This window comes from Plectropomus leopardus, chromosome 2 (genome assembly GCF_008729295.1).
Source record: "Plectropomus leopardus isolate mb chromosome 2, YSFRI_Pleo_2.0, whole genome shotgun sequence".
NCBI classification, from domain to species: domain Eukaryota; kingdom Metazoa; phylum Chordata; class Actinopteri; order Perciformes; family Serranidae; genus Plectropomus; species Plectropomus leopardus.
Window position 1 is genome coordinate 17,588,867 of NC_056464.1, and position 22,873 is coordinate 17,611,739.

The window sequence follows — 22,873 nt, forward strand, 5'->3', positions numbered from 1 at the left end:
TGCTATGTAGATTTGCCAGTTAGGTGGTTCAGGGTGCGGAGGAAGTAAATAAATAATCCTGTTTAATAATTCATTGAAATTCATGTTGCTTTGCCTCCAGCCTTGAGAGTATTTAGAATGCAGCCTGCAAGGGCCCTGCTTCTGACTTGTGGTGGTGTGTGGTAAGATTATTGAAAGTGGGGGGAAGCTCAAGCACTTGTGTGTGCACACACACACACACATATCCACATGTAAAAACGCAGAAGTACATACACTTAATGTATACTATATACCATATGTTCTATAGAAGGTTGTAAAGCGTGTCTGTCAACATCTTATCCCCTGTTTGCGCCATTTCTTCCCGGAACGACAGATACCATCTCCAGAGTGTGAAGAGAAGTTCACACAAAGCTTCAGGCTGGTGAATACACTGAAGTTGAGATAGATGGCAACGCAGGCACAGAGAGGACTGCAAATTGGATGTAAAAAGTCTTCCATGGGGAAGACGGGGAGAAAATAAAGAGGAGAGAAAATAAAGAGGGAGAGGAGAGGAGAGGAGAGGAGAGGAGAGGAGAGGAGAGGAGAGGAGAGGAGAGGAGAGGCTTAAGGCTGGTGATCCATGTGTGATCCATTACTGATGATGTCTTTGCTTGATAGAATTACACCAGCAAATAAAATGATCTGGTCTCTTTCTCTGTCAGTATGTGTTTGTGTGTGTGTGTGTGTGTGTGTGTGTGTGGGCACGTGCGCATGCACGTGCGTGTCTGAGAGCAGATTCAGCGCAGATGGTCACTCTGTCCAATTCACTAACATATTTTAAATCTCTAATGCAAGAATTTGTCTGCGTATCTGTAACCATACCGATTTTTGTTGGATGTGGTTCATTCACTTAAAATGTTGTGACAAGTGGATGTTGCTTCTGCATATTAAATTTGTGAATAACTGGAGGGGTGTTGATTATTAAGAGAATACTGTGAAAACAGCATCTTCAAGTACTTGCAGGGTGTAGCTTACTTTTTGACACTGCCAGTCACTTTTAATGCCTATTAACAAAACAAAGTTAGTGGTTCTTTTGCATTTTCCCCTCCGTTAACAGCTGAGAAATGAATGCAAAGATTTGATTAAATTAGAATAAAACATATCTGCTAAGAATTACAATTGAAGTGCAAGTATTCAGTTGTTTACTGGGATTAATTGGGAGTAAAATGGCTGATTTTTGGCATGTGTGCACCTGTGTTGTTGTGTGTGTTGTGTGCCTCCTTCTCCAAACTGCATTGATGTTGCAGCTACTGTATAAATACTAAAGCAGGGCTTTAAAAAGCAGTTCTTACAATAGTTTAATTGGCTCAACCTTTCAGCTTGAAGCAGCTTCTTTTAATTAGATTCCTGTGAAAAAGGCAGCTTGAACCTCACGTATGTGTGATACACTTTTGGCAGGATGTCTGTAAAATCTGTTAACTACTCACAACAGACTCAGGTTGTTCGACAAAGTGGCTTCATCAAACATGTAAAACTCAATCCCCAAAACCAGCGCTGAGAGGCTTTCAACAGGAGAAGCAGGAGACAGTTTTCATCACATCACTACCAAATGTCCTAAAGCCATGCTCATATAACCAAACCACCAGAACAACTGCACAATATCAACACTGAAATGGCTGCATGTACACTGTAATTACCTCAGATTAACAGTAAAAAAGGAAAGCCAGAGGCTATCAGCAACTGCATTGTTTTTAAAAACAAAAGTGACACTATTCACAATTTCAGAATAATTATATCCAGTTCTGCATTTAAAAATATGACTTAAGTTATGACAAGACATTCCCGTTTGCCAGGGAAATTTAGTAACCACGTTATGTTATGTCATTGCTAACAAGTCTGCTATCAAGCCTGATAACTTCAGCAGATAAGCCGTTCTGACTGACGGACAAATCTCTCTAAAAGAAAGGTTACCACAAACCATCATGGTCTAGCGAGGCTGCATTAACTGTGTGTGACTAAAGGCTAAGATAGTAAAATAATCTAAGCCACCAGGGCAGCAAACATAGGCTATTCAAGCTCCAAGGAAAGCTGCTCACCTTGCAGCCATTTTTTTTTTTTTTTTTTACAGTGGCCACTCAAAGTATTGCAGCGAAAAAAATCCCCTGCAGCCAAAAAGCACATCCCTGTGTTACCAGCACTGTAGAAGACAAATCTATCAAACTGTTCACACTACTAACAGCAAACAAGGTCAATTATGACTCTTTCCAATATGAATGTTTGATCCATGGAGGTTTAAATATGCAAAACTTTCACTGAGCTGAGAAATCCCTCTGTAAAATAAATAAGTGGAACAGGAACTTGTAGGCGGGGCCAGCGTGAGAAATACTACTGTACATATTTAGTGGGCCACACACGACGGTAGCAAACCCGGAAGCTAGACACTTTTTTTTGGCATATGTGCGAAGCAAACAACTCTGTTGGAATGAAGAAGCATCATTTTGACATTGGGTCATTGGGTATCTCGTGGCCACACAGCCGAAGTACATCCGTCAAGCGATGCCCTGCTTCCAAAAAAAAAACACTTTTTCCTGTTGACTTGCAAAAGAGACGTTTTGATATATTCAGTCCACAAATATTTGAAAAGTCTCGAAGAGCTACATCATTTAATCATTGTATTCCGATTTAAGTAAGCAGAGTGCTAAACTGGAAGAAGTTGGTTTGGCTAGAGTCTCCAGTGTACTTCCTCTATAGGCCACACTTTGGGGAAGCACAGTGCGGGTTATTTTATTTTAAAGCCATGGGCCTGGCTTTATCTGTTTATTTTTTCACAATCCATTACACAACAGCTTTCCGCCATTTTCCTGTTTCTCTCCTTATGTGAGGGTGCAGTTCTTTCCCCCAGAATGGGCGATTGGCAATTCATGATGTGATGCCAGTCTGGTCTCTTCAGCTGATTCAGCTATTAAGTATTCAATGAAACAACCCTCTGCTTTTTCTCTTTACGCATTTTACTTAAACACTCTTGTTTTATATCACAATGACGACACCAACACATTTGACCAGATCACGTTTGAGTTCACTTTAACACCTCTACAGTGACTCCACATCACTAATACAGGTCGTCATGGAAATGACCTGCACACACCAAACTCTCCAATACCAAATACATGTTCAATGCATTCATAAATGTCCCACAGTTTAATGTAAATCTTTACTATATAACATTATGCAGCTTGGTATGTTGATCACACACATGACTGCATTGATGTTCATGCCTTCTTCCAACTCCTCCTCATGTTTCATCTTACATGCTGCAGGGCCTGAAGGTGGGAAAGGGTCTTGTTTTCTTGCCAACATCCACCCTAGCGCTACAATAATGAGCTCTATGGGCCCTGAACCTGACCCAAGCAAGAAAAGCTTTTGGCTAAAAATAAAAAGCAGGACCATCACTGTGGTCAAGGCATCACATGGTATTTCAATAGTTTAATATAATCCTGAAAGAGCATAACAAAAATGCAAATCAAGCCCTGAATCACCAGATGAAATCAGGAAACCCACCAGATATCCACGGATAGTGGATGTTTATTCATGACAGGTGAGTTATACACAGTAGGCCTTCGGCCCTGCAGGGCAACAGAGCTTATTCAACAAGGACGTTTAACTCTCAGCTTCATAATGATACTTTTAGAGAGCTGTTCAAAGCTTTCCATGTCCTGTGGTTAGAATGCAGACGGCTAGATTAGAAATGACTGCAGCATGTTCAGGCGGTAACCTGTGGGCTGCAAATCAGAACAGACATGAGCTATTGTATGCAAATTCCATCAGCATAACAATCTCGCTGCTTTTACAAACACAGGCATCAGCAATAAAAGAGCGCCAAACTACAGAACTGGTGTCTCTCATTTATCTGCGGCAGCTCTGACGTGTCATCATTTGGGTTAGCCTTGATGTTAGATTGGTTTACACAGCTATAAATTTGACGCTGCATTTAAATAGATGCCTGCATGTAGCAGCCATCATTCACTTTGCCAGGCCCTGTGGTGGTTGTAATCATCATGACACAGTAATATGGCTACATCCGTTTTTTTCTTTTACCCATGCTAAATTGCTGTTTATGGCAATAAGAAGCCTTCTATTCCCAGAGGCCACAGTAAGTCAGACTGCCTCTTATTGTCTTACTGCTGGGTTGTGGTGCAGAGCGCAAACACTGTCACCAACACCACCACCACCCCTCCTCCTCCTCCTCCTCCTCTATGCTTCTCTTCTCTGTTGGTTCTCAGAGCTATTATTTTTATCTGAAAACCTATACGAGGCAACAGAGAGAAAAGAGACAAGAGAAAGAGATGGAGAGGGGAGAGGAGGCACACAGAGAGACAGAGTGGAGCAGGGGAGGAAAACTGTGATTCTTCTGAAGCTGTGATCGATGCTACCAGCATGTGTCTGTGTTGCACGTTGCCGGCAAAAAGGAGGGCTCTATTGATTTGCTCCCATATTTCAATCAAAAAAGTCGGTTCTCAACCCTAGATTTTCCTCTGTACTTCTATGAATTACCAGCTTCTTACTAAATAAAAGAGTGGAATGCCAAACGTCAAGCTTAAGCATATTTAAAAATTTTTTTTTTTTTTTTTTAAAAAAAACCTCCATCTTGTTATGCAGAGACAACAAAAGACGCGTTTGTGAGTGCAACTGGGACATCTTTGGCATGGTAATGATGTTTAATATGGATTTCTGACTGCTGCTGGCCGGTGGCTATAATCTTCTCATGGGTATTTACAGTATGCCTCTGTCAAATTCGTGCACAAATACGTCAGGAGGTGAGAAAGCATTACAAGAGGCACAATCAGATGAATCAAATGAATGTTCTTTTTCTTTTTTTTCTCTGGCAGTTCAACTGTGTGCACGTTCTCCAGCAGAGATCGGAAATATACAGGTCTGCAAGTGGATTATTATACTGTAGATGCAACCCATCTGGAGGTCAAAGCTAATAGCATAATGGCACATTTAACATTTGTGCAGATACCTACAGGGGCCTCTGCTACTATGAATTAACCTCCACGGTAAGTGTTAAGGCGTGTGTCAGTGTGTGTGTGTGTGTGTGTGTGTGTGCGCGCATGTGAGTGGGATAAAAGTTGTGTATGTGACCTGCTCTTGGGTGAGTACAGCTCTAAATATAAATCAGACAAGTAAGTCGTGCTGCGTTTGGTGTCTTAGTTTTTGAGGAAATGGATTCATAAGGGAGTCAGAGGTAGCATGATGAGTTCCTGCAGGTTTCCAGAGAGAGAAACAGATATGCAGAGAGACAGCTGAGAGAATGTGTGCATGGTAAGAAAGCAAAGTAAGCAATAAAAACATGAAAAAAAAAATTAATTCTTCACTGACATTAGTGCTGGAGATGAGAGGGAACAGGAAACAGAATGGATTAAGTTGCATTACAATTCTACAGCAGAACATCTTCTGTTTATTCTGGTCAGCAAAGCATATTTGCAGATTTGTCGGCCTCCCACAGACAAATCTGCATCACAACAGGATGGAGCATGGTCCCGTATTGTGATTTCCAAATCAGCCATCTGAATCCAAGCCAGAATGAGCTCTTTCAAACAGACAGTCTGTAGAAAGTGTGACTGAGTTCCCTCTGCTGTGGTAACAATCATTTTTTTTCAACAGAGCAAGCCAGACATTGCACAAGCAGTAACACACTCATTGCAAAAATACACAATGAAACCATTTCTATAACATGGCAACAAGATTAAAAGAAACTGCTTCCTGTAAATCCTAATAGGAAAGTTTCATGGTGGAAAATAGATTGAACCTCAAACAGAGACACCTAAATGGGCAAAGTATAATAAATTGTTTAAAAAAAAAAGAAAAAAGAAAGAAATTCAAATCAAACAGGATGAGATGAGCTGCATAAGAAATAGTTCCCAGCAGTGGGCATTCACAAGTCACTGTGCATGAGCAAATAAGCCTGCACATAGCCTGCTTTTTAGATCAAAATAGACAGCAAATTGATACAATCAAATCCAAAAAGCGTCACCGCCATAGGAGATGCAATTTCCGTCCTTTTTTCCATGATAGAGTCAGGATTTGTGTTTCTATTTTCTTTTATGGTGCCATCGTTTCCCAAACTGTTTTCTTTTATGTGCGTCAGAGCCAGGTGAAAAATGGCAGGGATGCTGTATATCTTTCGACGCCAAGGCTAATCTGCAGCATGCAGACACACAGTTTATATGCTGTATATGTAATTGTAGGTGCACTCATTCATTTGCTATTTATAACAGTGAATAGCAGGAACAGTGAAACATGCACCACACATAATCTGGTGGCACTTTGTATGTGAGTTTTTACTAGTAAGAGGTACAATAACAATTTGAATCCTTAAAAATTGATTCTGCTGTAAAAGAGTCACACTCCAGTGGACATCCTAATGCAGTGTAATGTACTCAACCCAAGTAGTTGAGCAGCGTGACGTTTCTTTATCTAACAGTCAGTCTGTGAGCACAGAACTGAGTTGCAATCAAGAGTGCAAGTAATCTGATTTTGAACAGAAATTATGAGAAATATCAAAGCCTCCTGTTGCTTTCATTCAGAATATTAACACCAAAATGTGCAGTTTAATACATGTCATATATTTTTTATATATTTCAACAGTCTGTGGAAAATTGAATTTTACAGTTAAATCTCAGTGAAAGTATTTCTTTGAAGTTTCTCTCCTGGCATTGATTAAAGCCCTAAAAACTCATCTCTGTTCATCACAATTACAAATTAAGATTTTTTTTCATGAAAAAAAATCCATTCATGTCTTAAAATGGCTTAAATGTAACCAAGCAGCAAATGAAGCCAATGAAGAAGTGCCAAAAACTGCAGTTCCTTTGATGGCCACATGAGCCTGGCTCCAAATCCGCCAGGCCCCAGAGGCCCCCATGTTAAAATGCCCAACTTTACAGCAGAAATAAACATTTTTACAACCTGGTACCAAAAACTGTTTTGGCCTCCATAGCTGCTTTTGTGGCAATTGTAGAGGGTGTTTTTTTTTTTCTTTTATAACTTTATAACTTTCTTTATAACTTGTCTTTTATAATTTGTTTACATTATATTAGGGCTAAAAGTTACACATATTCAAGGTTGGAGCTGCTTGATTAAAAAACTGTCTGAGAGACATTGCTGCAGTCTATGAGTCAGATTCAACTCTCGCTCCTCTATAGCTCCTACGTCTCGATCAAATATGATCCCCTCTGGCTCCAAAAAACAAGATGGTGAAAACAAAAATGCTAAACTCGAGGCTTCAAAACAGCAGTCCACCAACTAAAAGATGAAGTCACAGTAGCTGCGCTGATAATTTGTTCAGTCTTTGGCTGTCACTTTACACCCTTGCTTTATTTAGTATGCAAAGATCGATGAATAAGCAAAATAGTCCCCGCCTCTATCTCCAACAGCCGCTCACCTGCAGCTTCATCTTACCTGCTCACCAGCGCATTAGAAACGTAACTGTAATAGATAACATGAGCCTTTGCTTTGACAACATTATCAAAAACTAATAATGTGGTGCTAGTGTTAGTTAAACTCTGTTCCTGATCAGCAGCTCTGACACGTTTAGGTGAAATTTAAACTTAGCTTGCAAAATAGCAACACATACCTTCACCTGGCTTCTCCTAATTTTGCAAATTGACAGGGTTGGTTCCTTAGATATGTAATCTAATAATCCCTGGCTGTCTGAATCCCTGTTTTCCATAGTGTTAGTGATACCATGCAGTTCCAAAGGAGAAATTCTCAGCCATGGCGTGAGCTGCTTCTTTCGATAATGATATGTCTTGTCTTGGCCAGCCACAATTAAAACATCTGCTGCCACCAACAGATATCATATTTTTTGAGCTGGACAAGTAATTGGGAGCGCTACTGCAATATATATACTGTTCGGTAATTTATAGCACCAAACACTCAGAGCACGAAGTGCACTCAACGGAGCAAAGTGAAATTTAACCATTCAGTCTGCTGGGTCAAAAAGTTTTCTTTCACTTGCAGCAGCTTCTCCTCTCATCCATCAGTCTGATCTGGTGAACAGATCAACAGATCAATTATCCATCCCATGAGTTACAAACTGCTGCTGAGGAAAAAGAACTCATTGAGAGCTCTGCCTGCGCTGCGTTCACGGACGCCGTGGAAAATTTACAGAGGGGACACAGAACTATACAAAGCATACACACGTATTTAAGAGATCTCTGCCCATCATCAGCTACCGCCACGCTTACACTTGAATTCTGTGTAACATATATAAACACCATATGGACATGTCAACAAGGTTATAAGCCGGATTTTCATTGCGGGTTGTCTTAATATGTGACATCATCTCAGATGCTGAGGTGAAATCAGTGCCTCTAATGAAAGATAATAAATATGAAGTGCAGACCCCCGTCCCTCCTCACTGATTGACAAGTTTACAGCTTTACCACGTTAAACAGGTATCTCTCTCTCTCTCTCAGTGTGCTGTACACCTATCTCCTCCTCTTCCCACTCCTTAGCTTACTAATGAGTTGTGAGATTGACAGCTGGATTACTGGGCTGGTTTGTAATCCTTTAATTTCTCCATTTAAGATAATCACTCTCTGGATGGAGCACTGCCTACAAACACACGCAAAGACATCAATACACACAATGCACAAAACATACTGTGTTCACATATAAATACATTTTTTATATTTACGCATTAAACAAAAATGAACAAGAAAATGTGGTAAAAACAAAAGCACGTAGGCGCCCTGATCAAATATAGATTCGAGGCTGAATTAATCCAAAGGACAAAGTCGAGCACAAGCTGCTCTCTGGCAAGGGACCTTTTTGATATAAGAGTTTGTAGAACAAAGGCATCTCGACAGTGTAGTCTTTTAATTAAGGCGATAGAATAGCAAAAGCTCTGTGGCTTCAGAAATGGCTGTACAGTACAATACAGAGTGGCCCTCTGGAGATGCATTCAGCAGCTTAGAAGGATCTATGTGTTGAGTCAAGCCAAACTTAAATCATTTTGATTGGGCCGTGTTTTTCATCTCCTGCAGTGCTGCAGACTGAGGATATGAGTGCTGGAGAACATGAGAGGTCAAGTGGCAACACAAGGTCAAACCACTTGGCCGTAATTCATCAATAAAGTGAGAGGCTATATGTCACTTTGAGCCCCTGACTGAGGAATGAAGACGGGGGTGGGGGAGAAAAACTAAAAGAGAGGGCATTGAGATCCTCACAGATTCTCACAGATTATCTCTCAGTAAATACTGACTGTCCCATTTGCACATGATGATCTGCTTGTTTGTTATCTTAACAGGAGTTTGATGGAGGGTAAATATCAGTTTGGTCTCTGTGCGTTCATGGACAGGCTACCCTGGTAGCTTGGCAGAGGTGTTGGTTCTAAAAAAGGGCAAGATACACCACCCTGTAATTCAAGTATCTCCACAGTTGTCTTATTCACACGTTGTCTTCTTAGCTGGCTTGCTAAACCCAAATTTAGGAACCACCCAGTTTTGTCAGGAGTTTGCCATGGATGGTGATGGTGCGTTAACGCTGCAGCTTTACAGTGTCAGTAAATCCCTGAAATTTGTAGGACTGCTTGTTAAACCACAATGTCTCTTTTATTTATTTCTACACGTTTATATATAAAAGATGAGTCAAGTGGGGGTGGAAGCTTGTTTAAAGGAACATTTGACGAAGATTGGCTGAGTATAAAATTGAATTAACAAGTAATATAACACATTACTTTTGCTGCTGAGTAATTAGTAAAGTAATGTAATTAGGCCACCGTGTCCACCAAAGCATTTTTTCCCAGCTGAAAACAGCAGGCGCTCCGAAGAAACCTCTTAGCTGAGAGCGCTTCATATATTCAATTACATTTTTACACGTTTGATCAAATTCTTAATGACCGATGAACCGATTGTCGATTAATTGGTAAAATCTCTGGTTCCTATGAAGCTGAATATCTGAAGAAGTTAAAATGTCAGTACAAGGTAGAGCACTTGCTCTGGCTGAAGGGAAGGCTGAAGCAAAGTAGGGAGAGACGGACCCAACAGTATGTGTGGGTTTATTAGAGGAAACGTATATTATTATAGATATATATACAATATATTAACATGTTTCTCCTCTTCTCTGAATGTTGGTCTTTGTGGTATGTGTCCTGCCCCTCCTCCACTGTGATTGAACAGCTCATTGAAAAGTTACAGTGACGAGCGGCTGCAACTTTTAATCTAAAGTTGAACTTTGTTCAACTCTCAACTCTCAGAAAAACTTGGCCAACATGAAGCACTTAGTGCAGAATAGACGCTCAGCACCTCGCCTGGCTTTTTTTTTTAGCGTAGTGTAAGCACACGGCGCTGCCATTGCTAAGAATTTAAAAAATCTGCTAGCCTCAAGAAGAAAATGCTTTGGTGGACACAGCCCCTTCAAGAGTGATGTGTGGTGAGTGATTGATTGCTTATAGTTTTTAAATAACTTCGCCAACACTAGTGATCTTTTTTTCTCTCTCCATCTCCTCCTGTCCTCAGTTATAGACACTGAGGATGTGGATCCTTTGCAACACCCTGAGTTGATAGAGATCCACTCAAGAGTGATAATAACATGCCCAGAAGTGTCACATAGGTATGGATAAACGTCAGAAAAAGAAATGCAGTCTGTACAGTATGTCAGTTCCTGCCTTTTTATTTCCCGATATATTTTATTTCGAGGAGAAGGAAAGCTTGGCATGACTGGAAGCCAATCACAGCTTTGAAAAGCCACAATTTCAGACTGATGATAACGGAAATGGAAAATTGGTTCAAACTGAGCTTTCCCACATTATTTTCCAACAGGCGAGGGTCGCACTGAGCACTTACTCTCCTGTTTTCACTTTCTTTTGTGGGGTTACTGTAGATGAAGCCCTATCTTATTTTCTATTAATTGTCATAATAATTAACTATCCAATAATCCACCTAAATGACACTGAAGTGTGCATTGTCACGACAATACAAACAAGCAGGATAACAGGATAACAAGTGACTAATTTGAGCTGAAGAAACACCACTTCAATACTGAAGACCTGATTTGTATTCAGATGCATGTAAATCCCGCGGGTTGAGAGGAGGGAGGGAACCTTTGTAACGAACTGTTAGATTGCGGGTTACACTTACAGCTGAAAGGTGAAGCGGAGGTCTCCTAGTGGGGAAATTGTTCATTTCTGCATTTGCAACAAAAAAGCCAACAGAGTCTCAATCAAGGCCACGGATCGTTAAAGGGCACCGAAATGCAAAGTGCTAATACTCATTGATCGTGAGGGAGGGCAGCCAATTAAAAAAAAGGTTTTCGATAAAAAATGCAAATAGTATTCACGAAATGCAAGGTCGTCAAAGGTAGACATGATGTTCATGCCTTTAAAAGACTGTTTTTTGATTCTTTCTTTACTACTATATGTAAAGAAAGGCACCCGTCAGAGGGTTAAACTGTAATTTAGAGACACTTAAACACCAAAGACCAATTTAAACGTTGTCCATGAATGTTTTTTTTATAAATTTGCCCTCGTCTCAACTCCAGAAATACAGTGGTAAGTCTCTAGTTCCTCCCCCAACACAGTCTCTTTCTTATCTGTTAAGCCTTTGCCAAGGACTCTCTTTTTGGCTAACACCATCAGAAGTGCCTAGTTTCTTCTATTTCCCTTATAATAACACCATAATTTAACCCACAGCCGCCAGCTTTCGCGGATTCAATCTGAAGTCTGATGATATCGTGGATAGCTCCATTTGAAGGTCAGAATTCAGGGCACAATTAGCTCACCTCCTGTCAGGAAATGTAGTTCTACTGCATAATCTCACCCAGCAGAGTGCAAACAGAGGCTGTGCACAACGCCTTTGAAAATGCAGAAGGAATCTCAGACGTCGGGCTTCTTCGCTGACAGCTTCTCACGTTGACAAGCAAGGAGGTCGAGATGAATCACGCCCGTCTCTCGGTGGGCTCCGCATGGGAGAGCAATAAAACTATCTGCGTTGTAATGAAACTCCAGGAGAGCATATGCCATGACCCAGCGACCAACCATGAGACTGAAGCTAATACCAGCACACAGAAAGAGGAGCTCAGTGGAGATCAGCGCACTAGAACTAATAAAATTCACATTCCTGACAAGAGGCAATAATATTTCTGCTGACAGCCAGTTTCCCATCTATCAAAAAACCCTTTTTTTACTTACTACCACCACTGAGAAAATGACTACAAAACAGGATGAAAAGGATTGTGGGGTGGCATGTACAATATCTTGGGCTGCTTGCTTGATGGAATTGGCTCAGCATGTATGTCATGTTGTGGGGAGTTTGAGGGATATAGGAGCGTAGCTTGGTTTGGTAAGAAGGCAGGTGAGATAAAGAGAAATGATGTGGCTCATCTTCTGTACCTGTATTCTATCAGCTCGCCACAGACTGCAGGTCCTGGCTGCAGAGATGAAAGACTCTCTGGAGGACAAGAGAGACATTCGTGAGTCAGAGGGAAAATGGCATCCCGCTTATCAAATGCCTGGAAACGTAATCCCCCCTTCCCTCTTCACCACCACCACTACCCTTCAGTTCTTGGGTCTGGACGTACTTATGAAAGCCCTGTCACTTTGGATAGTAGGTTAGGAGTCAGGAGTTCTCCACAGCACAGTGAACGCCGAGCTGGCTGTTTCAAAGCAGATATGGCTCCTTGCCAGATTTCCCTGCTGTAGTCTAATTGGGGTCATGTTACAAGTCATTTTGTATGTGTAACTTTTAGAGATGGAATTAAACAATAGGAAATCCAAGCTGAAAGCGAATAGCTGATGGAGGCATGATCCTCCTTAAATTAATCTTTTAGATTAAAGTACAGTGTGTGCAATTTTTTTTAACCGCAATAAGAAAGACCCAATTTTAAATTAAAAGCCCCGGGATGAAGGACGCAGGGAAAAGACACCCAACTGTGGATTATTTATCTCACAGAGCAAGTTCATCTCCTGAGATTCAAGAGACAACACAGGGACCGTAAATGAAAACAAGCCTTTTCTTTGAAAGGACAGTGTGGAGTCGAGGTGGCAAAGCACAGGCTTTATGAAAAGCTTTTGTGTGCCCGGTTAAGGAATACACTCATCTCTTGTGATGCTGTCTGCCAGAAAACAGTTAGGCATCATCAGTATTTCTTATTTATCTCATTTGCCCACAACAAAGTGGCCCTCTGCTGCATTTCTAAAGCCTGGCATTGAAAAGCTGACATCGATTTCTCTCCAAAAACAAGGTTCCTCCAATCCAGTAAATACATCAAAGTATTTTTTTTTGTCACATAATCTTGGAGACATAAAGCAAAATATGCAGACAGACAAGCATCTAAATCACACAGAGCAGCGTTATTCAGTGTCTCTACGGACTGGCAAGGGGCAAAGGGTGAAACTCATCACTGCTGTCTTTTCAAATATGCGTTGACAGTGACTTAAAGAGACACTATTCTGACTGAACTGTATTCCAAATCAATTTCTTTTGTGCTGAGGACACATCCCCTTGTCCGTGTTCCTAGGTGTCTGTTCCGGCTCTTGGAGCGAGGTGATGGTTTACACAGCGATGTGCAATCACTGGAATATTTCTTTTCATGGCTTATCTGCCCACAGCGAGAATCTGCACGGACCGCGACTCAAGGCCTGGCTGTCTGCTTGCCTGTGTGCCACAGCCTCCCCCTCCAATCCTGATCCAGCCCTCAGACAAACATCTCCATGGGAGCATGGGATGATTTATTCAGCACAAGTTAGCAGCAGCAAAGAGATTTGTCAGTTAGTTAAACAAAGGTCTTTTATGGTCAACCACAAAGCAGTAACAGCCATTTTAACCGATAAAGCCAGCGAGGAACAACCAAAGGGGGCACTGAATGATGCATTACGATTTAAAAAATGGCCTTTCAAGTCTTGACCAGAGACTTCACTTTACCTGCACAGGGCTCTATAGGATGAAAGCAAGGTGAAAAGACTGTACCAATGTTTTAGCAAAATGCAGCGTATTTACCACCTATATACTATCATTTAAATCACTGCTGACCATTTTCAGAGCGATGCTGTTGTGTTTTAGATTTTTGAATGTTGGTACGGTGGCATTGGTTTCCATTTATTTCCATTTTGTTACTGTCCAGAGAAAAAACATGTATCTCCAAGTTTCCAGATCGGTTAAAGCATCTGTTCCCCACGTGGGGGTTGGGACTCCTGAAGTTTTACAATAAAAATCAGCAGGGTCACAAAAAAGATTTGATGTTACTTTTCAAGTTTGTTTTTTTTTTTTTTGTTCAAAAAAATACTGGAGTTTAACCACTTTAGGACTCACATTATGCTTGTTCAAATTTTATGAAGGCTTAAAGTTACAGATATTTAAGGGCGTGGCTGCTTTAAGTGACAGATTGTCTGCGAGTCTATGAGTCAGAGTCACTCCTCCACAGCTCCAGTGGCGCCCCAAGAAATGCTTTATAGGAGTGGCCAGTTGGGGCCTCTGAAAACCAAAAGCCATAACTGAATTTCAAGAGTTTTATTGTGTTGTTGTATGTATAGGCACATTGAAAACGATGTCAATACGAGAGTTAAGGAACCACATACTGATATACTTTAGTTTGGGGGGCACAACTGTATTGGCCCTAGCCTCCCTTTAGGGGTGTCACTGTGCAGCTCCGCCCTTTGATCAAATATGGTCACTTTTGGTTCCCAAAATCCAAGATGGTGACAGCTAAAATTTAAGGCTTCAAAGCAGGACTCAACAAGGTGGCTATATCCATTATTTGTATACAGACTTTGGTGATACTTTGTGGATTGAGAAAATTCACCTCCCTCATAGGCTTAAAAACCCTGTGAAAACTGTATCAGCATTTTGGTGTTTTTGTGTATTAACACAAATGAAACTGCAGGGGTGCTCTAGTCTCAGAGTTTTAAGGTGTCATCCCTGATTTGCAGTCGGCTGGGGACCTTTGTCACATATCTTTCCCCTTGTCCCCCCCATGTCATCTACTGTCAACTCTATACTTTTTTTTCCACATTCAACATTTAAAAACAATGCAGTGTGAAAATGGTCAGCTGTAACAGAAAGTGAGATGAACACTTGTATAGTCCTTCAAGCAGCTGACACAATGGTGCCTAGGTGTATGTTTCTAAAGCATCAAGAAAAATATTTCTAAAACATTCAATTAACTCAAATTGGTGTAAATAAAACTGACAAAGAAATTCCCTCATACAATCAAAAGAATCAAATAGAAGAGAAACAACTCCCCCTTCCACCTCAGCATGAAAAGAGCTGCGGTCCACACATTGTTCAGCGACTGGAAACAGAGGCCTGGTTCACACTGCACCTGCTGGGCCACAGCTCTTTGGTCCTTCCCCCATCGCTCACTGCCTTTCTCTCCAGGGAGACAACAGCCAGGGCCCACAGCAGTCCAGCAGCCCCCTAGCCAGCTCTGGAGCATCCTAGAACCTCCCTCATCTCATCCCGGGCCCATTCATTTTCTTGGAAAGTGACAGTTTCGGGTTATACATATCGTGGCGTTGGTATTAAAGGCTTCCTGGCGCTTTGTATCACACTGTATAGAAAACAGACCTTCAGTAAGGCCAGCCCCCGCACATTCATCATTGCATGAGGACTTACTGTAAGCTGCTGCAGCCCCTATCCATTTGAGTGGCCAGCTGGGAGGACAGCATGGCTCTCAGATTGATTTTCACAAAGAACAAACACAGAGAAAATGAAACCAAGAGACTGAAAGCAAAGGTAATATGGGATCAAAAGCTGGAGCTGATGTCGCACATAAGGTAAATCAAATTGAAGCAGTTGAGCTTTGCTGTAACCTCTTTCAGTTGTTAGCAGCTAATATGTACACTAGGACATGTGTGTGCAACATCCCCATGAGACGGGCATGTATATAACACACACACAGGAGGGACCGACATACGCTATCTGTCTCGACACATCGCTCTCCGTTAACACTGTTTGGGTCGGTGAGGACGCCTCAGCCCATTTCCAAACAGGCAGAAGCCTTGAGCCCCGAGCCCCTTCAGGCACACTCGCTCCCCACTGACCGGCTGCACTGTCCTTGTCAGCCTACTAAATAACAAAATAACCTCCACAATAAGTCAATTGTTTCGCTCGCAGCCTGGAAAATGCTCCAACAGCTGTTACAATGAGAATGCCATTTCCTCCTGGCAAACAGCATTTCACGTAATAATAGACAAATATTTGGCTATAAAGGCAAAGTGTCAGGGGAGAGCTGAGCTTATTGTACACTAGTGTTGAGATGTTGCCCGCAAGTGTAAGTAACAGTGTAGAACAGGTTACAGGGAAGAAAACCGAGGAAGTGCCCATATTACTAAAATCAAATCACGACACTTTTTATCTTAGAAATCCACAATATGTAGACATGAAAATACGCTAAATGCTGAAACACTCCTCATTTTGGGGGTAACATCTTGATTGTAATTTAGAGGTATTGACATAGCACGCTTAATGTTACAGGTGCACATCCAGTCAAAGGAGCAGTGTGGAGGATTTAGTGGCATCTAGTCATGAGGACAGTAAATTGCGACTCGTCAAAACTTCTGAGACTTTCGGCTAGGATTTTTTTCAGTGTTCATCCTTCAGGAGGTTTTTGTTGGGTGCATGCATTATGCATTATAACAGATGCATTATCCGCAGAGGTTTCTCCCACTCCAAAATAAACAGATCAGGTGATTAAAACCGGTAAAACACTGTGTAAAGAAGTTTCACGTTATCTGTATTGCTCTGACACTGTCTGGCTCGTAGCACACAGGCCACTACCCCAGCACTTGCTGATGTGTGTTCACCTTTTTTCTCTGATACCTTAAGATCCAGATAATCACGGTGTTTTAACTCTCAACTAAGCTGAATTATCCACAGAGGTCTCTTATTCTCGTAAACGTATTCTAACCAGTAAAAACACTGACTAAAGCAGTTTCGCATTAAATATCAACGTTTTTCTGAAGCCACTGAGCTCATCACAAAGGGGCAGCTTATTACTGTAGCCAATTCAAAAACACTACTGGCCCTCTCTAGAGCCGATGTTTGGTTTCTTTATTCTAGGGCACTGTAGAAAGGCAGATTCAACATGGTAAACTCCGCAGAAGAGGACCTGCTCCCCATTTAGATATATAAACAGCTCATTCTAAGGTAACGAAAACACAACAGTTCTCATCCTCAGGTGACAACACACTAAAGAAAACATACATTTTATATCTGCCAATATTTCCTTTAAAATCTTACACACTGCACCTTTAATGTCAAAGGTTTGGTTTATCTGCTGATTATGCAAATTGGGACCCCTGGACGTGAATAAGAGGGGGGTTTTTTTCCATTATGGCAAAGATTCAGCAGCAAATAGAAGAGACACGCTGAAGAAACCACAGCATAATTTCAAATGGCAGGAGATGAACCTCACACTAGATTCAGTACACTGGCTGCTCTGAAAAGAAATGAAGCGAATGAAAACAGGATTGAATTTCCCCACAAAACATAAAGAATAAAAGGGCTTCAACAGCAGATATAAAATAAAAGTTTTGGGCTTCCAGTGGCAAACATGCAGCGTAGGAGGGAACAAGCCATTTAAATTAGTCTGCTTTGTCAGCCTGCTGCTCAGTCAATCAAAAAAGAGGATTTTTTTTTTTCTACTGCAATCAGTGTAATTTAGGTGTTCATTCATCGATGAAACTCCTTATCAAATGACAACTCCTGAACAGAATGCATTGTGTCATGTTTAATCACATCCTAGGATTTGTCCAATCTGAGCTACGCCACAACTGGATCTTTCTGCTTGAACATATCTGAGCTCGACATGAGCTGCTTATGTTGCACAGCCGCAACCAGAGTGTGTTCTGACCTTCTTTAGGAGTGATGGAGAGCCACACACCATAATATATGTCCCACCAAACACACACACAAACACAAACACACACACACACACACACACACACACACTTACTCACTCAATCACACTGTGATGTTGGGGGGACACATCTGGGCAGAGGAGAGAAAACATCATCAGTCAATAAATGAGATCCAGCAAGCAGCGGGCTTACCTTTGAGAATGCTCTGGCCGTGCAGTATGTCTCTCGAGACGATCACTGTGTAGAAGTTCTGGGAGAAGCCTGGTCTGCAAGGGGTTCTGAGGGGCTGGCCTGCCTTACTCCCCTGAGGAATAAAACAAGACGGGCTGTTAAGCATTGGCAAATTGACTCGCAGCCACGGGGTCACAAACTGATCCCACAGCCTTTTCAGACTGATATTGAGCCTCACAGTCTCTCCGGATATACAGTGAATGATTCAGAAGGCAGCATGCTGCACTTGAACCTTCACAGTGTCATAATAATCATCATTATCGCCATTACAGATGTTACCATAATGGCTGTCACATGTTGGATGAAATAAAAATTTTAATGATGTCAATACATATATATGAAAATGATGTCTGTGAGCAGTCTAGCAGGGAACGTTCAATCTAAACATCCATACTGCATGCTTATGGGAGTGTGGGAGAGAGCACAGTGTGTGTGCATGTGTGAAAGGGACCAAAGCGGAAGCCAAATGCATTAAATAATGTTGATATATGCATAGTTGCAGCAGGCACACAGCACTTCCAGCAGGCATTTCATTCTCTGCAGACTGCACTTGCAGCGACACACCTCATTCATCACATCAATTTATGTTTTTGTAAAGGAAATATGTTGCACTTTGTTGCATTATGCAAGCAACACAATATTTCTCTGACTGCACATTAACAAAGCTCAACAAACTAGTACTGCAGACATTTGGGGAATAACGCTGTTTTTAGAGCATCATTTGCCGAAGTTTGAAAATAAAGTGAGATAAGATGTTGATTTGCTCCTTGAATCATTAGCCTTAAATATGCACTTACGCCATTTAATAAAGTTGTCACTGAGCCATTAATTTAAAAAAAGACAAAAAAGGAGAAATGACAGTGCGTAAACGTGCGTAAACCAAGTTGATCGCAGCCAACAGAGAAGCCCCTCCAGAAACCGCCGTCCTCTGCAATAATGCACTGCAGTTTATTTAGGCGAGAGGATGGGGAGGCTCGTGCACAGAGTTGGCCGTGACTTTTTTCTCCACCGCACTTAGACAAAAATATTCTTCTTGACCCTAAACGTCGGCGTATTAAGCTCGATTACACGCATCATGTTGCCTTTAGCGCAACGCTGCGGGGGAAAGTGAGCCTCTCACAGACACTTTCACGGGCTTCATGCGGCGCGCTGCAAAGCCCCAAGTAAAGCACTACAGCAGTGCAGCACTTCCACTGTACTGTTAGCCGAAAAGACGTGAAGAAATGAACTCATCTTACCGAGGATGCGCCCGCAAGTAAGGTGCACGCCAGGATGACGCAGCCAACGTTCATCTTTGCAAAATCGCGTGTTGGGGAATACAAATGGGAAAGGAGATCTTCGGCAAATACACCTCAGTAATTCCCGGTACCCTGTGTCTTCTTCTCGGGTGCTGTGTGAACGACCGTCCCTACTTGTCTGGCGCAAAAGTGCCGCTGAGACAGAGGTGCTGCGCTCCGTCCGGAGGAAGCCGGTGCCCATTGGATAACAGCGTCACTACAACCCCTCCTACCGCACGGCGGAGCAGGCATGACAGCGTGCACTATCTGCGCTTCAAATGACTCCCTGTGATGATGCCCCCGTACACTTCTGGGATCTATGGGTAGAAAAATGCATTTTCCAGGCTATTTAGATTCATATTTTCACTTCAGATGGAGCAAAGGCGGGTCCGGCGGTGTGAGTGACAACCAACCATCCGAGTCTTTTCATGTGTCCATCAGCTAACTGGAGTCTATTTCACACCCGAGTTCCCCCCTCTGCCCCTGATCCACAGCGTGAGTACGGCAAGAGCTGCAGAGTTATTAGCTTTTTATTAAAGCTGCTATGATAGACCACTGCGGGATAAGAATGTAAGGTTCAAATGAAATAAAGTCAAACGAATCAGTAGCCTGTGTGATGATCTGCAAGAAATGTGTCCATTTTGCCAAATCATTTGGTCCGTTATTCAGCCTTCATATCTTTTTAATAGAACAGGTGAAAATTATTCCTTCTGATGTGGGATTATTCCATTTATTGTTATATGGGGAATATTCTGCCATTATCTTAATGCCTATCGCTGGCAGAGAGAAGCATCTGGATTTTCCCATTTTTGCAGATTTTTTAATATATTTTGAAAAATACAATTTGGGACTCAGTATTAAAAGTTAAAGAAAAGATAAAGTAGTGTAGTAATTTTTAAGTTTGCAGCCTGGGAGTGGGGGGGTGAACTGTGCCTTTAACTGCTCTCACAATTTAATAATGTTGACATTTCCAAAGCCTCAGATCAGTGGCTCAATTTCCATATCTGAGAGGTCATGACAATTTAATCCCATCAAAAGGAATAGGACAGTATTGCAGTGTCAATCAACACAGCCCAGTGTGTGCCCCTGTCACTGCCATTCACTCTGCTGCTGGATTTTCACCACCAACTCCTGCAACATTGAAAAACACTCTCTAAAAATGCTTATTCTTTCCTTTAAACAGTATCTTCAAAATAAAGTGCTTGAGGCTGATAATTAAGAAGTACTCTTAATCTAGTTGACTACAGCTCAGTGGGTGTTTCTGTCCAGAGGGCAGGATTTTTTTTAAGGTCAGAGATATCAGAAATACACTCCACTCATCTCCCTTCAGGACATTGTGCTTTTGCTTTTATTATACCCTGCAAAAGCTTGGCAGAGAAACTGTTTGACAAGCATTTAAAACTCAAGCCTTGTACAATAAACAATGACTCAAATAGCATCACATCTTTGTATCAGTCACTGTCACTTTCTCACGTGGGACCAGCTGCTGACAGGGAGGAGGGTTACTGAAGAAAAAGAGCTCTGAGTTCCTGTAAGAAAATGCTGAATATGGCACGTCCTCGTGTAAAAAAATATACTCTTGCCAGCAGTGCTACCTTGTTTCTCTGCATTCAGCAGTTAGATAAGGCCATGCATATGCTGTTTTAACTTTACACCTAATTAGTACCGACAGCGCATAAAGTGACCATGGCCGGATGTCCCACCCACCGTCTGCCTCCGCAGCACCAATACGGCAATATTCATGAAATTATTGTTTTGCTGAATTAGTACCCTGAAGAACGGCCCGAGCGATTCTCTGCTCAGTAAATTCCACCGAGCTCGAAGGTACCCTGCCAGTTTCGGAACTCGAGTAAATTATTCCTCTCAAGTATCGAGCATTTGCCTAATAAAAATACCATCTGGGCACTTGAAGTGAATTGGTTTAAGGCCGTGCTGAATTATTAAACAAATCTTACAAAATGGGTCCCAGTTCTCTTTTTATAGGAGGAAAGACATTACAGTAGGAATACTTTACCATAGACTATACCCTGACAAATTCTACTTTCCTTCTCTGCTACTGCAGTCCTTTGTGAGGAGTTATACTGTTACTCTCAAGTATCTCCAAATTTTTGTGTTCCCTCTTTACGCCACAAGCCAAAATCATTAACTGACAATAGTTTCATTCATAAATTTTGTTTTGAGAGCTGCAGATTTAAAACAACAGACACTTGTTTTGTTTGGCATTTATCATCAAGGCACAGAATCTGTAAGGGCTCATTGGGAATTTAATGATCCTGCCTGCATAAATTAGGGTCAACTAGTTGATCAGTCAGAGCTGATACTGGCATAATAATTATGGAATGGGAGACTTTTAAAGGTGCAGTGTGTAGGATTTGGGGGTCTCTATCGGCAGAAATGGAATATAATATTCATAACTATTTTTTTTATCATCACCCGGTACTTCTTATCAATACTGATACTTATCAATACTTTTATCAATACTACTCTTTACATTTTGGTGCAGAAAATAAAGACATGACATGTAAATCTGTGATAAAAAATTCACATTATTTTGTTTTTGCCATAAACTGGGCAACTCAGTGACTTATATGCCATTTAACACTGGCTATTCAAATTTCCATTGACAAACTATTTCCAAAAACTAACATGACCTGCAAGGTTTCTCCCATGTCCTGTGTGACTTATCATGGAGCTTTTTGACTGACACAACGTCCACAAATTGGGTGAACTGACTTGGTTGTCTGACTTCCATCAACTGAGAGCGATTGGAGCCGCTGGGGCTCGGGGGCTCCACCGCCAGACTAACGTTAGTATTAGCAGCTTTGCGAACACTATCTCAGACGCTGCACTGTTTCATATTTATAAAATGCTGCACTTGCAGCTACATATGACACAAAGTGCATTTAGCTGCCCAGTCGTGACTTTTCGAAAAGGGAGCCCACACTCTCGACCGCTCCGTCTTATCCTACGTTTGCCTTACTACTACTACTACTACCAGCAGAGCGGCGAGCCGCGGCACAACAGTAAATATCATACGTCATCCCCTGATGCCGGCAGCTTCGTCATCAATCAATCAATCAATCAGATTTATTTATAAAGCACTTTTAAAACAACCAGAGTCGACCAAGGTGCTGTACAAAGACAATAAAAATAAAAATAATAAAAATAATAAAGGACAATAAAATAATAGAACTAAAAACAGCATAAACAATAAAACATAATTAATAAATAGGCTAAAAGTGTATTGCCCATCGTATCTATGCACATGTGAATCAATCAGTCATCATAAGGGGCAGGTTGCCAGCTCTGTTAGCATGAATGAACATTACACAGTTTATGTCATGAATACCGACAGCAGCACCATTTGTCACAGAGCTTATCAGTACTTAAGTATCGACCCAATCATGTACCGGTACCAGTTAATACCAGCTCTCGGTAACCAACCCCACTAGGTAGTGATGTTCCCCATTCTGGACACGCTTGGTGGTGCAGGAATCAGAGTCTGTATTTCTAGAGTGATCTGAAATTTCCTCAAGTGTCTGAGGTGCAT

At 41.6% G+C, this 22,873-nt stretch overlaps 1 protein-coding gene across 1 annotated transcript in view; it reads right to left on the reverse strand.

Moving 5' to 3' along the window:
- LOC121949585 (cadherin-4-like) overlaps window positions 1-19,525 on the reverse strand; it is a 243,234-nt gene extending 223,709 nt beyond the window's left edge. The window contains 5 exon segments of the mRNA XM_042495320.1: window positions 18,008-18,119; window positions 19,285-19,362; window positions 19,364-19,428; window positions 19,431-19,495; window positions 19,497-19,525. Of these exon segments, the coding sequence (XP_042351254.1) occupies window positions 18,008-18,119; window positions 19,285-19,362; window positions 19,364-19,428; window positions 19,431-19,495; window positions 19,497-19,525 (349 nt within the window).
- Window positions 19,526-22,873: the final 3,348 nt, after the last annotated feature.